Raw genomic sequence first — 21,502 nt, forward strand, 5'->3', positions numbered from 1 at the left:
AATTTTTATTTAATTTTTATTTCTTTTTACATACAATTTGATCTCAATACTTTATAACTAATAAATACTTCATGACTATTATTTTCAGTTCCCCAAACTAAAAATTGGATTTAGCCCAGGATGTGTTGTTTTGACTTCAACAGAAAATTATTTTGATTAAAAGAGGAACAGTGGAAAGTGATCAGGGGGTTTCATAGACAAAACATTTTTCTTCCCCTCATGCATAGTCATTATTCTCTGGATGGATTAGTTCATAGTAGGCAAAACATATCATAAACAATGTAACGTGAGTTTAGTATGGGTCTTTTTTTCCCGCAATGTCTTGTAAGCTATATTTGCCAACAGATCACATCTCTGAGTGAATTACCTTCTAGTAAACATTCTAACCATATAAAATCAGTCTATAATGTCATATAAAGACGTGTTTGTTCTCAAAGAGCCTGTTGAACCTGAGGCTCCACCCACTGTCACACGTGTCTCCACATCACTACAACTTTCAGGAGAGGGACATTCCTGCTGCTCTTTTCTGCAGGAAATCACATGGAAGTGCCATGATCGCACTCACATGACATCTCAACTATGGCAGCAGATATCAATGAAGGTAAGGAATAGAAGTTACAGGCATTTAAGCTAAATATCTTACGGTTTCAGATTATGTTTTCCCGTGGGATTTATTTATGTAACTTTTGTGCTGGCGTTAGTCTGCGAATTCCTTTTCTCGACTTCTGAAAGTTCTAAACCTTCTCTGATGGTGTTTTAAATGATCTCGAGTGACAACTAGACTCACTTTAACTTGACGCACTTTGCGTTCTTGTTTAAATGTTTATTATTAGTTGTTGCTTCACTGGTTTCACCTGTTTAGTGACTACAATAGGCTAACGTTAGCTGTTAATTCAGTTTTTCCAGACTGAAACCTCACATATGGTTAATATTTTAAATCCGATATGTCCATAAAATATATATCTTATACATATCCTAAATATTTCAAATCTTTGACACCATTTTAACGATTTGTGAAGGGGTTGCGCAGAGGCGAATGGTAAATTATATTGATTATGCATGCAGTCAGTTGCATCCATCCTTATAGGCTGATTGTTGTCAATTTTTCATAGTCTGATTTAAACCAATCAAATAATTTTCCCTGCGAATATTTACATTTTGTCCGAAGCCATTGGATGCGAATGAAGTTACAAAAGCCAATCCATTTCCAAACAGCTCTGGAAATTTCAGATGTATTTCTATTAAATTATTTAATTTACTACATGCTTGCGATGGCATTTGTGTGTAATGTTATTTTTATTACGTTATGTTGTGTTTGCATTGTTTTTGTCTAACAAGAACTTACTGAACTCTTCAATATAAAATACAAAGGTATTGTGCAACTACAATATTCTGACAGTGGTGAAGCAATCGGCTTATAAAAAAAGATTATTTCAGTGTGTTCACTTGTAACACAATTGACATGCTCCCAGTCACCCATTCCAAGTCAATAATTTTGTTATGTCAGCATAAGCTCTTATTGTCTTTTAGGATCTGTCCCTTTGTACTATCGTGAAGTACATCAAGCCATCTGCTCCAGAACTGATGAACGAGTGCCTATCAGTGTATTCCAGAGAGTTCTCAGCAGAACATCTCTCTCCATCACCGTTCAAAACCAGGTGAGACTTGCACTAAGATTCATTGTCATTATTGGCTAGAAAGACTGTAGCTGACAGATAGCTGAATTACATCTCACAAGCTTTGTTTAATGGCATTTGTGTGGCTAGAAATGGAAATGTTATGGTTTTGTTGGGTTTTCTTGTGGAACTTAAGGCTGAAAGGTATCTCATCTGCATTTTAGATAGCCGAACATGTAAACAGTGGTGATGGATTCATAAGTAAAGTCTCGCTGTATAAAGGCTTGGCTCTAATTGCTCTTGCTCAGCAAGGAAAACCACCTAGTCCCAAACTGCTGGAGAATTTCATACAAGGTAAGCATAAGCATATCTGTTCCTCAGCTGACTGTGATAAATGTGTAGCACGATCAAATGTCATTTTAAGTCAGTAACCCCAGTTAAGTCTTGTGTTTACGTCCTGTGATGTTAAATTGCCTCTTACATCCTGTCCCAAATGAATTGCATTCCAGCTGCATTTCAGTGTCACCATCTGTTTGCAGTGATTTGCGCAAGAGCAGAGCTTAATATGTGAAGATTTTTTTACTTTTTTTTTTTTTTACATTTCTAAGAAAAAAATTTGCATTTTAGAATCCTAAAGTGTTTTCACCCTGTTTTATACAGTATGCATGTATTATTTACATTCCTCAGGTCTATGATTTTGTTGGACAGGTTGTGCGATGGTGTATTTGAGTGTTTTTCATCACATATGATTCATATAAAAGCTCTGAAGAGTTAGTTTTTCTTCAATACAGGCCTCCTGTGTTATTTCAGGTGTTGCCAGTATGACAGTTGACTGTGCACTTTAAAAGTGATGTTTCCTGTTTTTTCCTATAAGCAAGACCAAGTATCCCGCAAACTGCACGCCAAGTGCATATCTCTCTTAGGAATGACCACATTTTTTGCATTCCACCAAACAAAAGCAAAGGTCCTGTGTTCAATCTGCTGAGGCAAAGTTTTGCTGGGTCAAGTAGTTTTTTTTTCCCATTTTCAGTTCTAAATTTTAAACAGACCACAGAAATTCACAGAAAAACACAGCTCAACATTTTATTGTTTTTATCTTGTTCTTTGTCATTCCTTGTGACTTCTCTGTAATGCTGTTATTTATTTGCTGTCATGAAACTCTCATTGAACAGAGATAGAAAGAAAAAAGCAATCTTCTTCATCTAAATTAAAATAATTAAGGTGAGACACTGCAGGCAAAAACACTGTTTTTTCAAGCTCCTGTCAATTTTGAGATTTTGGGCTTTTTTTGTTTTTCATAAAGTGCTTTTTCAAACTAGTGGAAGGAAAACATCCAAAAGACACTGTTAAGTGTTTCTTTTATAGCACTTTATCTATTTGTGTCAATAGATTTAAATTACAATACATATTTTTAAAGGCCGTTTTCTCAAAATGAGTTTTTTCTCCAACACTGAGCCATGAATCTCCACTTCAGTAGCAGGCGGCAGTGGCTCAGTGGTTCATGTAGGTTGTCTACAAACCGGAAGGTTGGTGGTTCAATCCCCGGCTCCACCTGACCAAGTGTCGAGGTGTCCTTGAGCAAGACACCTAACCCCAGCTGCTCCCGATGAGCTGGATGGCGCCTTGAATGGCAGACACTGCAGTCGGTGTGTGCGTGTGAATGGGTGAATGTGAGGCAAAATTGTAAAGCGCTTTGGATGGCCATGTGGTCTGTTGAAAGCGCTATATAAATGCAGTCCATTTACCGTTTACCATTTACTTACACACACCAAACTTTACAGTTTTATTCCTGTGTATATTCTGAAGGTTTTTACAGAGGGATTTGTTCATATGTATTTCCTTGATTATATACAACATTGCCCCCCCCCAAAAAATTGTGAAAAATATGTTTTCTGGCTGTTCAAAGTATTTTCTGAATAATGGAGTGTCAAAAAAAGATACCCTGAATTCCCCCTGTAAAAACATATGACTCCAAAATAATTAAAAAAAAAAAAAAACTGACTTCATCTAGTGTTCAGATTTTTTGATTCACCTGAAGTGTCTCGCCTTAAGTATGATACTGTGATCACCCACACAATGTTTGGTCAGTCACATCAGAGAAATCACCTCTTGAAATACATTAAAGTCACCAATATATGTCATTTTTAAAGAGTTGCCGAAGCCTCAGCTGGGAGAGCCGAAGGAGCTTCAGAGTCTGAAGATGCAGACGGTTCAGGAGAGTCCTTTGATCTTGTCTTTGACTCTGGGAGAGCTGTTGAAGAAGGACACCATCAAAGTTCAGCTCATTCCTGAGAAGAAGGGGCTATTTCTTAAGCACGTGGAGTATCAGGTCACCAGTGAGGTGAGTGACTTTAGAGGCGGCATTAAACTTTATCACAAAAAAACAAATTTGCTAATAATTCACCCAACCTCAAGTTATTCAAGATGTAGAGGAGTTTGTTTCTTCACAGAACCGATTTGGAGTAATTTAGCAAACTTAAACTTGCTCACTACTGGATCCTCTGCAGTGAATGGGTGCCGTCTGAATGAGAGTCCAAACAGCTGATAAAGACATGACAATAATCCACAACTAATGCATCATTAAGACGGTTTTTACCTTCAAACCATTGCTTCTGGCTAAAATATGAGTCCAATATCTATTAAACTGCTTTTTCCAGTGAAAAACTCTTGTTTGAATCAGGATAGACATATGCACAGATCAAGCAAGAACAGTCCTCCTTACTTTGATGAGACATTAAATGATGGACTGGAGTCATTGCTTGTGGGCTTAAACTTTAATTCTGATGGCACCCATTCACTGCAGAGGATCCATTGCTAAGCAAGTGATGTAATGTTTAATTTCTCCAAATCTTTTCCAATGAAGGAACAACCTCAACTACACCTTGGATGACCTTATGGTGAGAACTTATTATAAATTTTTTTGAGTGAATTATTCTTTTAAAATACCTGGTTTACAAGTGTAGAGTTTTTCTGTCTTTCAGGAAAAAAAGTATTCCACCTGTATACCCTAAACCAGCCCAAACTCAGTCCTGGAGGGCCAGTGTCATGCAGCACCGCTCACGCTTGCGGTGTGAAAGAGGGGTTTAGCTCCAAACCAAATTAGACGCACATGAACCAGCTAATCAAGCTCTTACTAGGCATACTAGAAACTTACCGGCAGGTGTGTTGAAGCAAGTTGCTGCTAAACTCTGCAGGACACCGGCCCTCCAGGACCGAGTTTGGGCAGCCTTGCCCTAAACCATTGCTTCCAAACCTGTCCTGGAGGTCCCCCTGCCCTGCACCTTTTGTATGTCTCCCTTCTGTAACACAACTGATTCCACTCATCAGCTCTTAAGTAGAGACTGCAAGAACTAAACTGGGTGTGTCTGATTAGGGAGACATACAAAATGTGCAGGGCAGGCGGTCCTCCAGGACAGGTTTGGGCAAGCACTGCACTAAACCATTATGCTGGGTCGATTTTTTTTCCCCCCTTCCGACAATCCTAGCTATGTCCCAATTATCTTGATGGTTCTACAGATTATTTTATCAGATGGTCCCTTGGTGTGAGGTGTGTTAAGAGTGTCCGAACCTGATCGGAAGAACGTCAGAGCCGCCTCGATCGCGAAACATAAATATTCAACATGTTTAATATTTACGATAAAAAATCCTGATGTGTGGGGGGAACCCCGAGGACAAACGTGTGCACGCTCTGGAGATTATCATGTGAAACGAAACAATATCAAATCAGAAAGCGAGATGATGGAAGACGGAAGAAGTCATGGCGCAGCACAAAGTGAAATTGATTTGGACAGCAGAGATGGAGGATCCGCTTGTTGATATGTGGCAACAGCACAAATGTAAATGACTACAGGCCTGTGGCTCTAACGTCTGTAGTCATATAGTCATTTGAAAAACTGGTGCTGGCCCACCTGAAGGACATCACTGGACCCTTGCTAGATCCTCTTCAGTTTGCCTACAGAGCAAACAGGTCTGTGGACGATGCAGTAAACATTGGACTGCATTATGTTCTGCAACACCTAGACAGACCGGGGACCTATGTGAGGATCCTGTTTGTGGACTTCAGCTCGGCTTTTAACACGATCATGCCAAACCTCCTCCTGCCCAAACTAACTCAGCTCTCCGTGCCCACCTCCGTCTGTCAGTGGATCAACAGCTTCCTGACAGACAGGCAGCAGCTAGTGAGGCTGGGAAAATACACATCCAGCACCCGTACAATCAGCACCGGAGCTCCCCAGGGCTGCGTTCTCTCCCCACTGCTCTTCTCCCTGTACACTAATGACTGCACATCTAAGGGCCCCTCTGTCAAGCTCCTGAAGTTTGCAGATGACACCACACTCATCGGCCTCATTCAGGACGGTGACGAGTCTGCTTACAGACAGGAGGTTAAAGAGCTGGCTGTCTGGTGCACTCTCAACAACCTGGAGCTTAACACGCTCAAAACAGTGGTGATGACTGTGGACTTCAGGAGAAACCCCCCTGCACTCCCCGCACTCACCATCATGAACAGCACTGTGACTGCAGTGGAGTCATTCAAGTTCCTGGGCACCACTATCTCTCAGGACCTGAAGTGGGACATTCACATTGACTCCATTGTGAAAAAGGCCCAGCAGAGGTTGTACTTCCTTCGCCAGCTGAGGAAGTTTAACCTGCCACAGGATCTGCTGAAACAGTTCTACTCCACCATCATCGAATCCATCCTCTGCACTTCAGTAACTGTCTGGTTCAGCTCAGCTTCTAAATCTGACCTCAGAAGACTACAGAGGGTAGTCTGGACTGCTGAGCGAATAATCGGTTCAACTCTCCCATCTATTCAAGAACTGTACTTATCCAGAGTGAGCAAAAGGGCTGTTAAAATCACTCTGGACTCCTCACATCCAGCACACTCCCTCTTTGAACTGTTGCCATCTGGTCGACGCTACAGAGCACTGAGCACCAGAACGACCAGACACAGGAACAGTTTCTTCCCTCAGGCAATCCATCTTATGAACAGCTGATACACACTGAACACACTGAACACACTACACTTTATATTTATATACACATACACTTAATTTATCTAACACACATACTTAGTATACACTTAAATTTTGCACATAATATACATGTACATACATAATTGCATTTTTGTAATATACCTGCCTACAATTGTCAATTTGTATATTGTCATTCCTTGTCTACTTATTTGTATTTTTTGTATTTTTATATTCTTTTATTATGTGTTTTATGTTCTGTCGCTGTCATTCTGTTGTACTGCGGAGCTTCTGTCACGAAAACAAATTCCTTGTATGCGTAAACATACCTGGCAATAAAAGCTCATTCTGATTCTGATTCTGAATGTTTATACAATATGGTTAAATCTAGGATTTTTTATCTTCCTGTTTGTGGTCTATCACATTTTGAAAATCTTATAAGATGTGAAAAATCTTTTGGTGTGTACCCATCCAGCATTAGTTGAGTCATTGTTGCTGTGTCATGGTGCACAAACAAAAAGTACTTCTTTCCATATGTAGCTGTAAAATGGCTCACTTTAGCTTTAGCGTCTGTCTCAAATGATTGACTCACACGTGGACCGCCCAAGATAAATGTCACAGCCCTCTACATTAGTAAATCACTCGTATATGCTGTCTATCGTTAGCTACTGGCTAATAAATTCTTATATTTTACTCACCAGTGTGCTTTAGAGGCTATTATAACTTTAGCACAGGCATATTTTCACTTGCTGAACACTCTGAGTACTTCAAAGATTCACTCTGTCAAGCGATCTGTACTTTTTCAGTTTATCTCAATGGATGTGCAGTGTACCTGTAATTGATGCATCGTAAACCTTAGTGTGATGGCGCATGTCTCGCCGTCACTTTGCTGATAGCACTGTTTCTCACACATGTAAAGAGAGAGTTTTACATACCACGCTGAATTGTGGCACTACATGTAGACTATATTCTTTGTTGTATTTTCCTGTCAAAATAACAGCGTTCATTTAGAATTATTGAGCTTTTAAGAATAAGCAGAAGATATTCCGGTGTTCTGTCGATTTTGTCCTACCCTGTCAGATGGTGCTACAATTCGACAATGAAAAATGCTACTGTAAAGTTATGGTTTATTAACGTCTACGCCTACCACAACCCTAAACCTACCTTTACAGTAATCCAAATACATTAATTATGTGTAATACTCGTGGTTGTAGCTAGAAGGGATACAGCTACAGGTAATCAACAATAAAGAATTAGATTTTGTTTTATTAAAGTCTACACCAACCCTAAACCTACTCTTACAGTAAAACAGATACATTATTGTTGTTCAGCATGAAAAAAAGGATGCAGTATTGATGTGCACAGGCGCAATAAACCCTGGTAGAAAAATCTGACGGGTAGGAAAAAATGTCAGGACCATTGACTGTATGACACCTGTTTCTCTGGTAGTGAGCAGATTCAACGTGCAAATGGCAATCTCATTGGCTGGTGCTCATCTATTACTATATGTGTGCGTGGTGTGCGTAGAGGGTTGGTGTAAACAAGTACCAGTGAGTTTGGTTCATATTATGAGGAATTGTTTTCCTTGATCAGTTGTGATAAAATAGCTTGACTTTGCAAAGTATGAGAGGGTTAAAACTGTATTTGGCACAAAAATATTAATTTAAAAAACTCTTCAGTGCAAAATTGGACCAAAAAGACACTGTCGAGTCATGCAACAGTCACTGTTGTAATATTTAAACATATCACTGATAGTTTATCTACCATGTGCCCTTTTTGCAGCGTTTTACAGTATCCGTCTATCGGAGATACAGTGATTTTGACCTCTTCCATGAGCTCCTGCTTCAGAGATATGCTTACAGAGTCGTGCCGGAGCTTCCTCCCAAAAGGGCGTTGAAAGGAGGTAAGACGTTGAATCATTTATTCACTGTAAAGTCTCAGCATGTGAAAGAATTGTAATCAAACCTGTAGATTATAGTCTTGTGCATTTCCCATTTAGACTGTGCTGTCACATTCAGTGCTTTTTGGGAATGCACCAGACAAGCAATCATAACCCTGCCAAGGTTAAAAAAAGTAAACTTCTGTTTTTCTGCAGACTTCAGCAACTTGTACTTCCATAGTAACCGAGTACCAGAAAAATCCTTGCTGTGTTTTATTAATGTAAGGACTATGTTTTGTTGTTTCTGGGAAAGTTTAATCTTTTCTCTGTTCTTTGGCCCCACTGCAGTCCTGACCTCCATGTCAGAGCGAGAGTTCATTGAAGGGCGAAGACGAGCTCTGGACAGGTTTCTGAATCTTGTGGCACGCCACCCTGTCTTTTCCGAGGATGAGCTTGTGAAAACATTCCTCACCTTCAGTGGCTCGGTGTGGATTTTTTGCTAACCCTGAACTTGATTTGAATTTCTAGATAAACGGGATTGCATTTTTAGGATATTTGTTCTTAATGGACATTCCAGATTTCAATATTTATGCCCCACAGGATGTCCAAACTAAGCTTAGAGATGCTTGCAAAAAATTGGGTGATGAGTTCATGACATGCAAATATGCAACACAGGCCAAGGTTTGATTCAGTTTTATTTTACTTTACATGTTAAATGTATGTTTATGTTTGAATGTCATAATATTCTCCTTTATTGCAGTAATTGGTAAATAATATTGCTTGTCTGCATTGTGATTTTTCATGTAGGATTACCTCCCAGCAGATATCCAGAGTCAGTTTTCATCCAGCAGAGAGCTCATCAAAAATATCCATAGCAGTCTTCAGAAGTTACGGGACCGGGCAGAGAGGATGGCCGAGCGCTCAAAGGAGAACGCCACAGATCTGCTGATGTTTGGGAAGGAGCTCAGGTACCACCTCATCCTGAGGGCTGTTTCTGAATCTTTGTGGTATCTCATAAACCAGTGGTTCTTAACAACCTGGGCTCTGAGGTCCACCTCCAAGCACAACTTCCAAAGAGGTCTTCACGAGATATTTCTTCATTGAATTCACCCCTAAAGATCTAGAAATATTTTTTTGTAATTTTAATTACAATTATTACAGTAGTTACTTAATTTTCCATTTAAAAAAGGTTGAGAACCCCTGTCTTAGACATGTAGAAAGACCAAAAAAAAAAAAAAAATCAGAATGTTCAAAATATGAAGGCAGCTGTACATTTTGGTTGATGATAAAAAAAATATATTTTATTTATAAAAAAAAAAAAGTTATTGGCTGACCATTTTTCCCACCCAGCAGTACTGTCAGATGTATAAATAAATAATGGCTCAGCTAAGATGATTTTGGCCATTTAGAGGAAAATACTGAATTGTGATTTCAAGGCCTATAAGTGTGAATAGAACATAGAGAAAGTTTAGAATGTTTAAAATATAAAGGCAGCTGTAGATTTTTATCTATAAAATATTTTTTTTTCTATCCCCAGTACTGTTAGATATATAGAAAAACTGTGATTAAAATCATGATTTAAATAATTTATATTAATTTTACTTATATAAAAAATATTTTTTTCTTTACTTTAACACATCATTTTATCTTCCCACCAGCACTGTGACTTAAATAATGCGATTATTCACATTTATTTATACATACATATTTCAATACTCCTTTGATTCCCCCAACCCCCCCGCCCCTTAACTACCCACATCACCCCTTGCAGCAAAATAAATAAATGAATAAATCATAAATGAAACAAGTCTAGAAATCAACCTTTATTTTTTGATGGTGACTATTGTCTGTACATGATCTCTTATGTACAATGGTACAGTAACATTCACTGTTTGAGTAGGTGGAAAATCCCAGATTTTTTCAGTGGTTTATGATTACCTGCCATAGATTTCAGCTTTGGTCTCTCTCCGCTCCAGTTCTTTGGGGTCAGACGATTCACCTGTGCCTATCCTGGCATCCTGCAAGAGTCCTTGGGCTACTCTCAGACGCTCAGTCAAAGGGCTTTCTGTGGAGTTCTCACTTCTGTCTGAGAAAGCTGCCCAACAGGTACTGTGCCGCCCACACATACCACGTGAACTGGCTGCGCACTGCTACAGAGGAATTTAATTAATTTATTTAATACAGGGCAGAAGAGAGGAGGATTATGTGGTGGAAAAACTGAATCTGTTCCTGGACTTGCTGCAGTCGTACAGGGTGAGTATTAATGTGCTTTAAAAGGGTCATATCGTTCGATTTAAATTTTTTTTCCTTTCTTTGTAATGGGTTTTGTCTTGTCGTGCCGGGACACATGACATCACAGTATGGTAAGGGGGATAACATTTCCGTCACACACTTAAGGTATTTGGCCAATCACAATACACTGGATAGCTGGCCAATCACAACACACCTTGCTTTTCAGAACAATGAGCTCTGTAAAAGACTATGGGTTTTAGAAAGGCAGGTCTAAGAAGAGAAACGATAATGTACATTATGTGGAAAATAATGTTTTTTGAATCTTAAACCACATAAACAAATTGCATTACACTAAATACACAAAATAATGTTATTTTTAGCAACATCATATGACCCCTTTAACATTTAGCCACAGCTGAAACTTTTTCTTTGTATTTTTGCCCATTTAGAGGAAATAAATTGAAATATGACTTCGAGGGCTGTTACAGTAGCAGTCAAAAGAAATATTGATGATAAATATTTTTAAGAAGCAAATCAGCATATTAGAATTATTTCTGAAGAATCATGCGACACTGAAAACTGGAGTAATGATGCTGAAAATTCAGCTTTAACATCACCGGAATAAATTACATTTTAACAGATAATCAAATAGAAAACTTTTATTTTAATTTGCAATAATATTCCACAGTATTAATGTTTTTATTGTACTTTTGATCAAATAAATACAGCATTAATAAGAGACTTTGAAAAACATTACCGGGGTGGTGTTGGCGCAGTGGATAAGACACACGTCTTTGGTGTGAGAGACCCGGGTTTGAATCCACTGTGAGACACCAATGTGTCCCTGAGCAAGACACTTAACCCCTAGTTGCTCCAGATGCGTGTGACCTCTGACATATATAGCAATTGTAAGTCGCTTTGGATAAAAAGCGTCAGCTAAACGGATAAATGTAAATGTAATGAGAGAATCTTTTTTTTTTTTTGACATTGTTTCAGAAGTCTTGGAATATAGCAAATGAGTTGTAATTTAGCTGTTTTCATCCACTGTTTATCTAGAGAGGACAAGGGAGACTTGTGTTGCAAGCTTAATTCAAACCATGTGTTACCACATGAGCACCAAAGCTCAAAGTGCATATAAGTTACCACTCAGCCATGGCATAACATTTTTTGAGTGTGTATGTTTGTTGTCATACAGGACTTGTGTGAACGACATGAGAAAGGGGTCTTGCACGAACACCACCGCGCTCTTCAAAAGTACGGTGTCATGAAAAGACAAATGCTGAGTGCCACGGTGCAGCCAAAAGAACAGGTTTCTGTCGAACAGCTGGAGTCCCGCATCGTCCAGGTCAGACCACACACACACACACAGAGCTACAGCAGATTATCAGGCAGCATCACCAGAGGGGAAATGTGGGGACCAGTAGCTTGAGGGGCACTGATAAATCCTTTTAATTTAGTTGGTGAAATTGAACTGAAGGGCTTGAAACCAAAGCCCTTGAGCAAGACTTGTATCCTCTAAATCCCTCTGGGGGGATTTTTTTTTATCTTATCTTGTTTAGGCCTGGGTTTTCAAACTGGGGTCTAGAGAGGCTGTAAAGGCTGATACTTAACCTATATTTGTCAGAATTTGATTATATTGGTAATATACTACTATGTGGTCTGAGTAAGATTTGCATTTCTTATTTTAATTTATTTTTGAAAGAAATTAACACTTATAGGGCCAGATTTATTTTCAGCGTGCGTCAGCGCAAACCCTCATTTGGCGTTAAAAAAAACTACTGTCAGGATTTACTAAAGAGACGCAGTGGGAAATTAGCACTGAAAAGGAGTGGACAGTTTATTATTTTTACGACTTTATTGAATATGTATTTGCAGGAGTTTCCCTTTCGAACAGTACATATGTGGGAGGAGAGTATTTAAAATGAATCACACAACGTGATTTACTAAGGTTCATGCTCGTCATTTTACTGCTATTTGCTGCATTATTTAATGCAAAGAAAAGCATATCTTAAAGCAGACAGTGTTCTGTGCTTCTCTTGGTAGATTGTGCTGGTCATTAAGGAAATTAGATGTTGCAGCTGTTTTTTTTAATGTGGCCATTTTCAGTAAATCACCCTCAGAATTTTCCCTCATCATCGGCGCTTGTATGGAATCACGCTCTCACGCTAATTTGCCCTGTTTAGTAAATCTCCCTGATTCAGCAAGGATGCAGTACATTGATCAAAAGTTACAGCAAAGACATTTCTATTGTTAAAAAGCTTTCGATTTCAAATAAAGGCTGTTCTTTTAAACTTTGTTCATCAAAATGCATTACTGTTTCTCACAAAAATATTAAGGAAGGATCATGTGACACTGATGACTGGAGTACCAATCACAGGAAGGAAATGAGATTAAAAACATAGTTATTTTAAAATGTAATAATATTCCACAATATTACTTTTTTACTACATTTCTGATTCAACCTAGGTGAGAAAAAGAGATGTCTTTCAAAAAAAAAAAGATTAGAAATATATATTACTGAAATAGTAATTAATGCCAGTAATGTACATTCATTGCATCACACGCACTGAGGATATTTTATAAGCCACCAAAAAAATTCCTAGCAACCCGTTTCATTTGGTTAAGTCTATAAACGTTATACACTGAGCAGACTTTCATTAATGCATTTAATTGATCATTTGAGCAGCCAGTTTGCATGTTCATTTCATTTAGTCATAAATCAACATAAAGGCCCTGGCCAGCTGGAGGACAAGAGAAACACTCCCTCATTCTTAAGTGATATTGATGCAATGCCAAATCATGTGAGGCACATACAATTTCTGTCTAACCTTCAACAAGCATATCACGATCCAGTGGTTTTTAACTGCTGGGTGGCTCATTGTGATAATGATAATGATGATGAAAGTTAGGGTGGGAAGATGTGACCGTGCCGTAACCTCACTATGATCTCTGACTCAACGGCAGCAAGAAAACGCCATCCAGGCCATGGAGCTGCGCAACTACTTCTCCCTGTTCTGCCTGCACCAGGAGAGCCAGCTCATATTCACATACCTGCCCATCACGTCTCACATCCTGGGGGCATTTGTGAACTCACAGGTGCTGGGACATAAAGAGGTAAGCTGATCTTTTATCCATCTCTGTGTTAAAGCTATTCATTATGATGCGTGCCAAAGTTAGTCAGTATTATTTTGATTTAAACAAAGCCTTCTAATATTTTGCTCTGCTCTAGATGGGTGAGGTGTGGCAGGATCTTCATTCCAAGCTTAAAAGTCTTTTTGGGGACGGGAACGGACAGTCTCCACCTCTCAGCCCAAAATAGCCTGCTCCCCTCTGTGCTCTCAGAATCGAATGAACCCTGGCCTGTTTTGAATAGCAGGATCTATTCAGGAACTACTATTCAGGAGTTATGGGGAACTTCTTGTGTGTGAATGTGTTATGTGGCAGTTCCTAAAATCTGTCTGGTGAAAAGGGCCCTTAACTTCCTACAGTTTGAACAAACTGACGCCTAAAATAAACACCTAATGATGTATAGAATAAGTTTAGGAAATGCAGCAAGATGCTACAACACTGTATTAATGTTTAATCTACACGTGTGCCAAGCTGATGTTGTTGTTTTAAAATTTTGCATTGTACAAAACCGTGTAACTCATGAAAGATAACCTTTCTACTGTTTTAGTATAATATAGAGAACTGAACTGAGAAGCTAATAGCCAGCAGCAAGCCAGAGCTGTGGTCAGTTGAATATTCTTAGCAAACACAGGAAATGTGCAGAAATTATGTTATAGTTGCGGAGGCATCATATTCTTCCTTGTTTGAGGTTTCAACTGACAGATTTTTCTGTCCGATTGTCTATTTCTGATTCTTTAGATTTGTACTTCTTGTGCTTGCAGCTTTTTCACATTTGATCTTTATTTGTAGGAACCATTCAAAAGTGTGGAGTTAGAAACAATTAATAATTTTATTCAGCCAAAGCACAATGAATTCAGCTGAAGTAACATTTAAAATGTTACAAAAGAATACTATTTCAAATGAACACTGTTCTTTTGGTACTCACTGTTCATCAAAATATCCTGGAAAATGTATCATGGTTTCCACAAAAATATTAATCTGCACAATTGTGTCCAACAATGACAAGGAATGTTTCTTGAGCAGGAAAACAGCATATACTTGCATTCTTGCGGAGCATTACTGTGAGGTTTTCAAACTCTTGAACAGTAGTGTATACAAGCGAACACTTTCAAACTACACTAGTCACCATTTGAAGTGGATCAAAACCCTTCATCAAAGTTGTCCTAAAGCCCCTGTTGAAAAAAAAAACAGCATATGCTGCTTAGGTATATATTGAAGCTGGGATGCAGGTTTGAGCTGGTTTAAGCTGGTCCTTAGCAGGTCATGTGGACCAGCTCAAACCAGCATCCCAGTTTCAAAACATACCTAACCAGAATATGCTGGTCTTTTCAACGGGGACCTAAAGCCAAAATGCATTCTTTTCTTCGGACAACGTTGATTAACTTTTTTTTGATCCACTTCAAATGTTGACTACTAGTTGTCTGACAGTTCTGTAAATCGTGAAAGGTTTTCTTTTTTGTTTGTTTTGTTAGTTGTTAAGCCTGAGCCTGGATTCAGAGAGTCTTAAGTAGTAACTACAATGAGCATAAACTAGTTTTTATTAGCTGATCTATCTGCTACAGACCTGTTTTCATTCATTGAGTCTTGAAGGTCTAAAATTGTCACACTGCTAGTAAGCTATCATGTAAACTATACTTCAAAATATGTGTCTGAAAAAATACGATGTACTTTCAATTTACCATAAAGCTGTATAGATGCTATTGATCGATAGTGCATGCATCATGCATATTATTGTCTTAATTGTTTAACATTCTATAAACCCCTTTAGGAAAAAGCGCTTTACAGATAAACTTGTATTTAACTGAATTTAGCAGAGCTTATTATTATCAATTGTACATGTTTGAACAAGGTAAAGCATTAAAGAAATAGAAAAAAGTTGTTGTTCTCCAATATGTATTCAATCCTGCCACCTGCTGGCACAGAGGGCAAATGGTTTGAGAATTAGGTTTCACCTGTATTACATTCATTCTGTACTACTTGCAGTTGTTTATTTCCACTACAACAGACAGACATTAGGTAGATGGATACTTTGTTTTATTCTGCACTTTCCATTATTTTATTTAGTAGATGAATAGTAAAGATCTTGGTAAGAAGAAAGGTATGATTTTTGTTGTACTCTACTGAACAACCATTGTAGGAATGATGAACAAAGGAAGTGGTAAAAACAAAACATCAGAAAACAGAAGACGTGTGAATTTAACCTAAATATAAATGGCACACCAAACTAACAGATGACGCTATTTTCCCAGGTAAGAAAAAGAAGGGTGCTTGTACAAAATGCAGTACATTTATTACATTAAACTACAGCATTTCTACAGTACATCTCAGGATTTCACATAGTATCCAAGAAAGCATGTAGTTGGATAACTTCCACTGATACAGTGGCAAAGTTCATCAGTGGTATTCAAACCCCAATCACACATCCTCCACTTCCTCCAGTTTCTGCTCCACTATCACATCGTGACCGTGGAATTTAAAATATCCCAAGAACTTCTTTTTCTGAAGCATCAGTGGGAACCACAGGACATCATCTGCCCACATCTGGCCGAAAGGTATTTTATCTGTGTCAAACCACTGCGGCCTCATCTCTGAAAGAGAAAACAAACCGATTCAGTGGCACGTTATTAGACCTTGCGTCTCAGTATGTGTCTCTCAAACTGGATCATTAAGTGATGTGGCACTGTATTACCGTCTGATTCGGTTGGCTCTCCTTTATAGGCGTCAGCTCTAAAAACGTGGACATCCAGCAATTCTGTTTCCCCAATAAACTCAAATTTGATATTGCCAATCTTGTGGAGGGTGTCAACGGTGAGGCCACTTTCCTCTAGCAGCTCCCTGTCACATAAAATGGCATTTCTTTTAGCTGGGAAACCAATAAAACAGGGAAGATTGAACAAGGCCAAACGCTGACACCATTGTTAAGTTCTACAGACAAGTAAATAATATAAAACATTCTCAGCATTACAAGGTTCAAACCGTTTAACTTTGATCTGTAGCTTCAATAAAGTGAAAAAAGACACTGTAAGAAAAAACTTTTTTAAAGGGAAACAGCACTGTCCATTTGTGTAAGAAATATTATATATATATATATATATATATATATATATATATATATATAAAAATATCTATCTGTCTGTCTATCTAAATTTCGGCTCTTTGCTCCAGAAAGAAGACCAATGATATGATTCAGGTTTTGCACTGTAAGACAATTATATTAACTAAAAGGTGTCCAAACGTCCAATTTTCTTGTCCCTGGGAATGTTTTACAGCATGCTTAAAAAAACCCTGTAAAAACACTGCAAAAAAACATAGCCTCCAAGAGCACAAACATAAAATAACTAAATATTTGTTAAATACAGTTTTATTTAATCATGTTTTCATTTATTTTGCTGTTGTAACGTTGTAGAAAAAACAGTTACAGTCAGTTTGACCATGCAAACTTCCTAATAATTATGAATTATAATATGAATATAGGCTCACAAAAAATAAAATAAAAAGTGAGATTTAAATTATGTTCTGACCACTAAATTAGAAACGTCTCCTTTTTCCATTCCAGAAATGGCCTTCATATATGAACCAGATATTATTGTTAACTAAAATAAATCAATAAAAATATTAAATCTTTTTTAAAAATTACAAAATTAAAGCTAGTTCAACGGGTCTTGTTATTGTTTATTTTAGTACTAAATTGACTAAATAATTGAAAACTAATACATATTTTAATAAAAAAACTAAAATGACTAAATAAAATGAAATTAAAATCTAATTCAAAATATTAACCAAAACTATAACTGAAACTAAAATAAATCTTTCTTCTTCTTCTTCTTTGGCAACAGTAAGTCCCTTGTGTGGTCTTGTTATAATAACATCACATGTGTGGATGGCTGTTTGGGGCTCACCGTCTGGCCGCCTGCTCTATGGTCTCTCCTGGCTGGACTTTCCCTCCAAACCCATTCCACTTGCCAGCTCCAAAGCCTCTTTTCTTCATGCCCAACAACACCCGGCCGGGCTGCACCACCAGCACCAGGGTCAGCAGTTTATTAGTCAACATCACCTTATACATAAAATAAAGTTTTTTTAATGGCTAGTAGACTATTAGACTTCCTTAATGCTCATCTCCATTATACGGAGAGTATAATATTTTGACTTTTATTTACACGGTTTACACTTTTATTTATCAGCATTCAAAACGTGAATATTATTATTATTATTATTTTACGTCTATGCACATCAAGCAACAACTATTAACAGATCGGATAATCAATGATTGAACTGTTCACTTCACAGACACTTCCATCCAAATAATTTACTTACTTTGTCCAAAGTAATAAGCAGAGACAAAAAAATATAACTTATATAATCACATAAACAGTATAAAAATCCGATACGTCAATAATATGCAGATATTTGCGTCTCAGCTGAATTACTCGGTCTTGTTCCCGCGTGTTGCTCGCGGTCAGATGATCACATGGAGGCTTCAGATTCACAACAGTGAATTTAGTCATAATAGTGATTGGCTTCTTATTCAGTTTGTTATTTATCCAAATGCAACATATGATCTACAGATCTGCGAAAACATATTACAGTTTGACTCCACCTACCTACGTTTGTGTGCAACAGTGAAATTTTGTCGATGGGAAAAGCGACTCATTTCAGTGAATCGGTTCTTTTGAACAGAACAAAACGAATTTAACCTACATTCAGTTACAGAAACGGACTAAAAAAAAGTTGTTTTGGCCAAAGTGTAAATATATTTCAAGTGCATTGTAACATTTCTGCTATACGACTACTAAAGGCTATTATTCCTCATTTCGCCACATGTAAATAATTGAAAAGATCCGACTCAAAAGAACGAGTCCTCCTGTTGAGTGTGCAACAGTTAAATATTCTCGACTGATATTGAAAGCAAGCATTAGACACAACAACTTAAAGATAATCGTGCATAACAGTGAAATGATCACTAACTGATAAATGCATTTCATCTAAATAAGTAACAATATCCCAAAGACATATAAAGCACGATAATGCATAACTCATTGATTTAAAATGCGCGCATCTATGACAGTATGAGGACACCATAGACGCACACGTGTCTCCTTGTTTTCTTGTACTTACGTTCTAAAAGTATCTTTCCAGATCACTTGTTTGTAAACGATGTGGAAAGGATGGTTCACGTGGTGCATGGAGTCAGGTTGCAGCCCAGAGAGTCAACTCAACAGGAGAAAGTAAATGAGCTGCTGCTGAATTATGAATCACCAAATGTAACATCATATAATATCTATGCATGTCATCTTAGGGTACATGCACTACAGCCAAAACGTTTTGTTTCGTTTGTTTTGAAAGAAAATAATAGATTTTATTTAGCAGAGATATATTCAATTGATCAACGGAGAGTAAAATCACTTATATTTGTACACATAAATGCTGTTCTTTTGGACTTTATATTTTTCAAAGAATCCTGAAAACCAGGTTTCATGGTTTGCACGACAATATGAATCAGCGCAATGGTTTTCAAAATTAAAAATATGAAGAAATGTTTCTCTAGCAGCAAATACTCATATCAGAATGATTTCTGAAGAATCATGTGGCACTGAAGACTGGAGTGAAGATGCTGAAAATGCACAGGGATAAAATACATTTTTAAAAGTTAATCTAATTGAAAACAGTTATTTCAAATTGTAATAATATTTAACAATATTATTGTTTTTACTCTATTTTTGATCAAATGGGAAGTGGGAAGTCTTGGCCTAATGGTTAGAGAGTCGGACTCCCAATCGAAAGGTTGTGAGTTCGAGTCCCGGGCCGGCAGGAATTGTGGGTGGGGGGAGTGCATGTACAGTTCTCTCTCCACCTTCAATACCACGACTTAGGTGCCCTTGAGCAAGGCATCGAACCCCCAACTGCTCCCCGGGCGCCGCAGCATAAATGGCTGCCCACTGCTCCGGGTGTGTGTTCACAGTGTGTGTGTGTTCACTGCTCTGTGTGTGTGTGCATTTCGGATGGGTTAAATGCAAAGGACGAATTCTGAGTATGGGTCACCATACTTGGCTGAATGTCATGTCACTTTCAAATACATACAGCCTTTTTGAGCATTTTTTTATTTGTATTTATTATTATTATTTTTTAAATATAATTTTATAAAGCTCTATTTCTAAAAAAAAAAAAAAAAACCAAACTTTTGAATATAGATTAGACATGTTACCAGTCAAAACGTCTAGATACACCTACTTTTTCATTACATTCTGTCTGTATTATTTAAATAGATATATAAAAAATAAATTAAGAATAATATTAAATACATTTATTACCTTGAATTGCATTATGGAATAAATAAATGAATAATAAAAAATATATATATAGATTTTTTTTTTTAATTACTTGCATTCTGAGCGCTTGGTTGTTTTTACTCAACTGTTCAATCCATCTTCATTATTATTATTATTTTTTAAGTTATTCATATATAAGTGCAATTTATATATGCCTACAGAACTAATTTTAAACAAACAATATACTGCCAAAAGTATTGGGAAACCCCCTTCCGATGAACAGGTTTGACTACTTTAGTCATTTCCATCTTAATGTTTAAGCATAAAATTATTTTCTAGGGAATGGTTTGCTTCTAATTTTATAGCAAGAGTTTGGACCTGACCCTTTTCTATTCTAACATGACAGTGCCTATGTGTTGCCTCTGTGTTTAAGGCAAGGTTAAAAAAAGAAATGATTGATTCAGTCAGTGTGGAAGAACTTGACTGGTCTGCAGAAAGCCAAGTCCTAATCCGAGCTGAACCCCTCTGGTGCAGTTCTAAATGCACTCTTTGGTGTCATTTATTTTAGCTGATGAGGATATAAACACTATACCTTTGTTCATTCCAGGTGTGGATCTTCCTAAAGGAAGCGTAATAGGAATAGATATATTACACATTTCCCCCTTGGCTGGAGCTCAGCTGCTGTCCAGTCATGACATCACTGGGCCCTCGACTCACATGGCGCTGGAGAGGCTCCTCCCTGAAGCTCGAGCAGATGTCATCCTCAGTGACATGGCCCCCAATGCCAGCGGGCTCAGGGAACTGGATCATCAAAGACTGGTCACCATGTGTCTATCAGTGCTGGACTTAACTGACAAGGTTTTGCACCCTGGAGGCTCTTTGATTTGTAAATACTGGGATGGAGCTTTGGCCCGTAAGCTCCAGCAAAGGCTTTCCTCTATGTTTCAAGATGTAAAAACAGTAAAACCAAGAGCAAGCAGTCCCTGGAGCTTTTCTTTCTGGCGAGGATGTTCAGAATAAGATAGGATAAAGTCTTTTTCATGCAAAAGTATTTTTAATATATAGAATTTTAATAAATGTTTTGTAAAAAAAAAAAAAAAAAAAATATATATATATATATATATATATAATAGTTTTGTTCCTATTACTTATATATTTATATATATAAACACTTGCCTGCAACCAGATTCAGTGCATTTAAAACCAGAAACTCAATACAGACCCTGGATATAAATGCTGCAGCAGAATAATTCGATTTAGGTGTTGAATATAACATTATGTTAAACCAGATTTGCATTTTCAGTTTATTAGGGAGGACTAGCAGTGTTAGAGTTACAAATAATTTTATAAAGAAATGACTGGCATGCATCTAAATCGCTTTTTAGTGAGTGATTCCCTATTTATAGTGTG

At 37.6% G+C, this 21,502-nt stretch overlaps 2 protein-coding genes and 1 pseudogene across 2 annotated transcripts; 2 read left to right on the forward strand and 1 right to left on the reverse strand.

Annotated features, from left to right (window-relative positions):
- The first annotated feature begins 453 nt into the window (after window positions 1-453).
- LOC132149618 (sorting nexin-8-like) lies at window positions 454-14,770 on the forward strand. Its single transcript, XM_059559010.1, has 13 exons — window positions 454-601; window positions 1,531-1,658; window positions 1,841-1,970; window positions 3,767-3,957; window positions 8,369-8,489; window positions 8,814-8,950; window positions 9,066-9,146; window positions 9,273-9,433; window positions 10,442-10,571; window positions 10,650-10,718; window positions 11,893-12,042; window positions 13,662-13,811; window positions 13,927-14,770. Exons 1-13 carry the CDS (start codon window positions 580-582, stop codon window positions 14,014-14,016), a joined length of 1,560 nt encoding a protein of 519 aa, XP_059414993.1. The 5' UTR covers window positions 454-579; the 3' UTR covers window positions 14,017-14,770.
- Window positions 14,771-15,854: 1,084 nt separating this feature from the next.
- On the reverse strand, window positions 15,855-18,411 carry nudt1 (nudix (nucleoside diphosphate linked moiety X)-type motif 1). Its single transcript, XM_059559019.1, has 4 exons — window positions 18,141-18,411; window positions 17,726-17,880; window positions 16,516-16,661; window positions 15,855-16,414 (listed from the first exon to the last, which is right to left on the reverse strand). Exons 2-4 carry the CDS (start codon window positions 17,875-17,877, stop codon window positions 16,242-16,244), a joined length of 471 nt encoding a protein of 156 aa, XP_059415002.1. The 5' UTR covers window positions 17,878-17,880; window positions 18,141-18,411; the 3' UTR covers window positions 15,855-16,241.
- Window positions 18,412-18,884: 473 nt separating this feature from the next.
- LOC132129711 (rRNA methyltransferase 2, mitochondrial-like) lies at window positions 18,885-21,117 on the forward strand (annotated as a pseudogene).
- The last annotated feature ends 385 nt before the right edge of the window (window positions 21,118-21,502 follow it).

This window comes from Carassius carassius, chromosome 1 (genome assembly GCF_963082965.1).
Source record: "Carassius carassius chromosome 1, fCarCar2.1, whole genome shotgun sequence".
Classification (NCBI taxonomy): domain Eukaryota; kingdom Metazoa; phylum Chordata; class Actinopteri; order Cypriniformes; family Cyprinidae; genus Carassius; species Carassius carassius.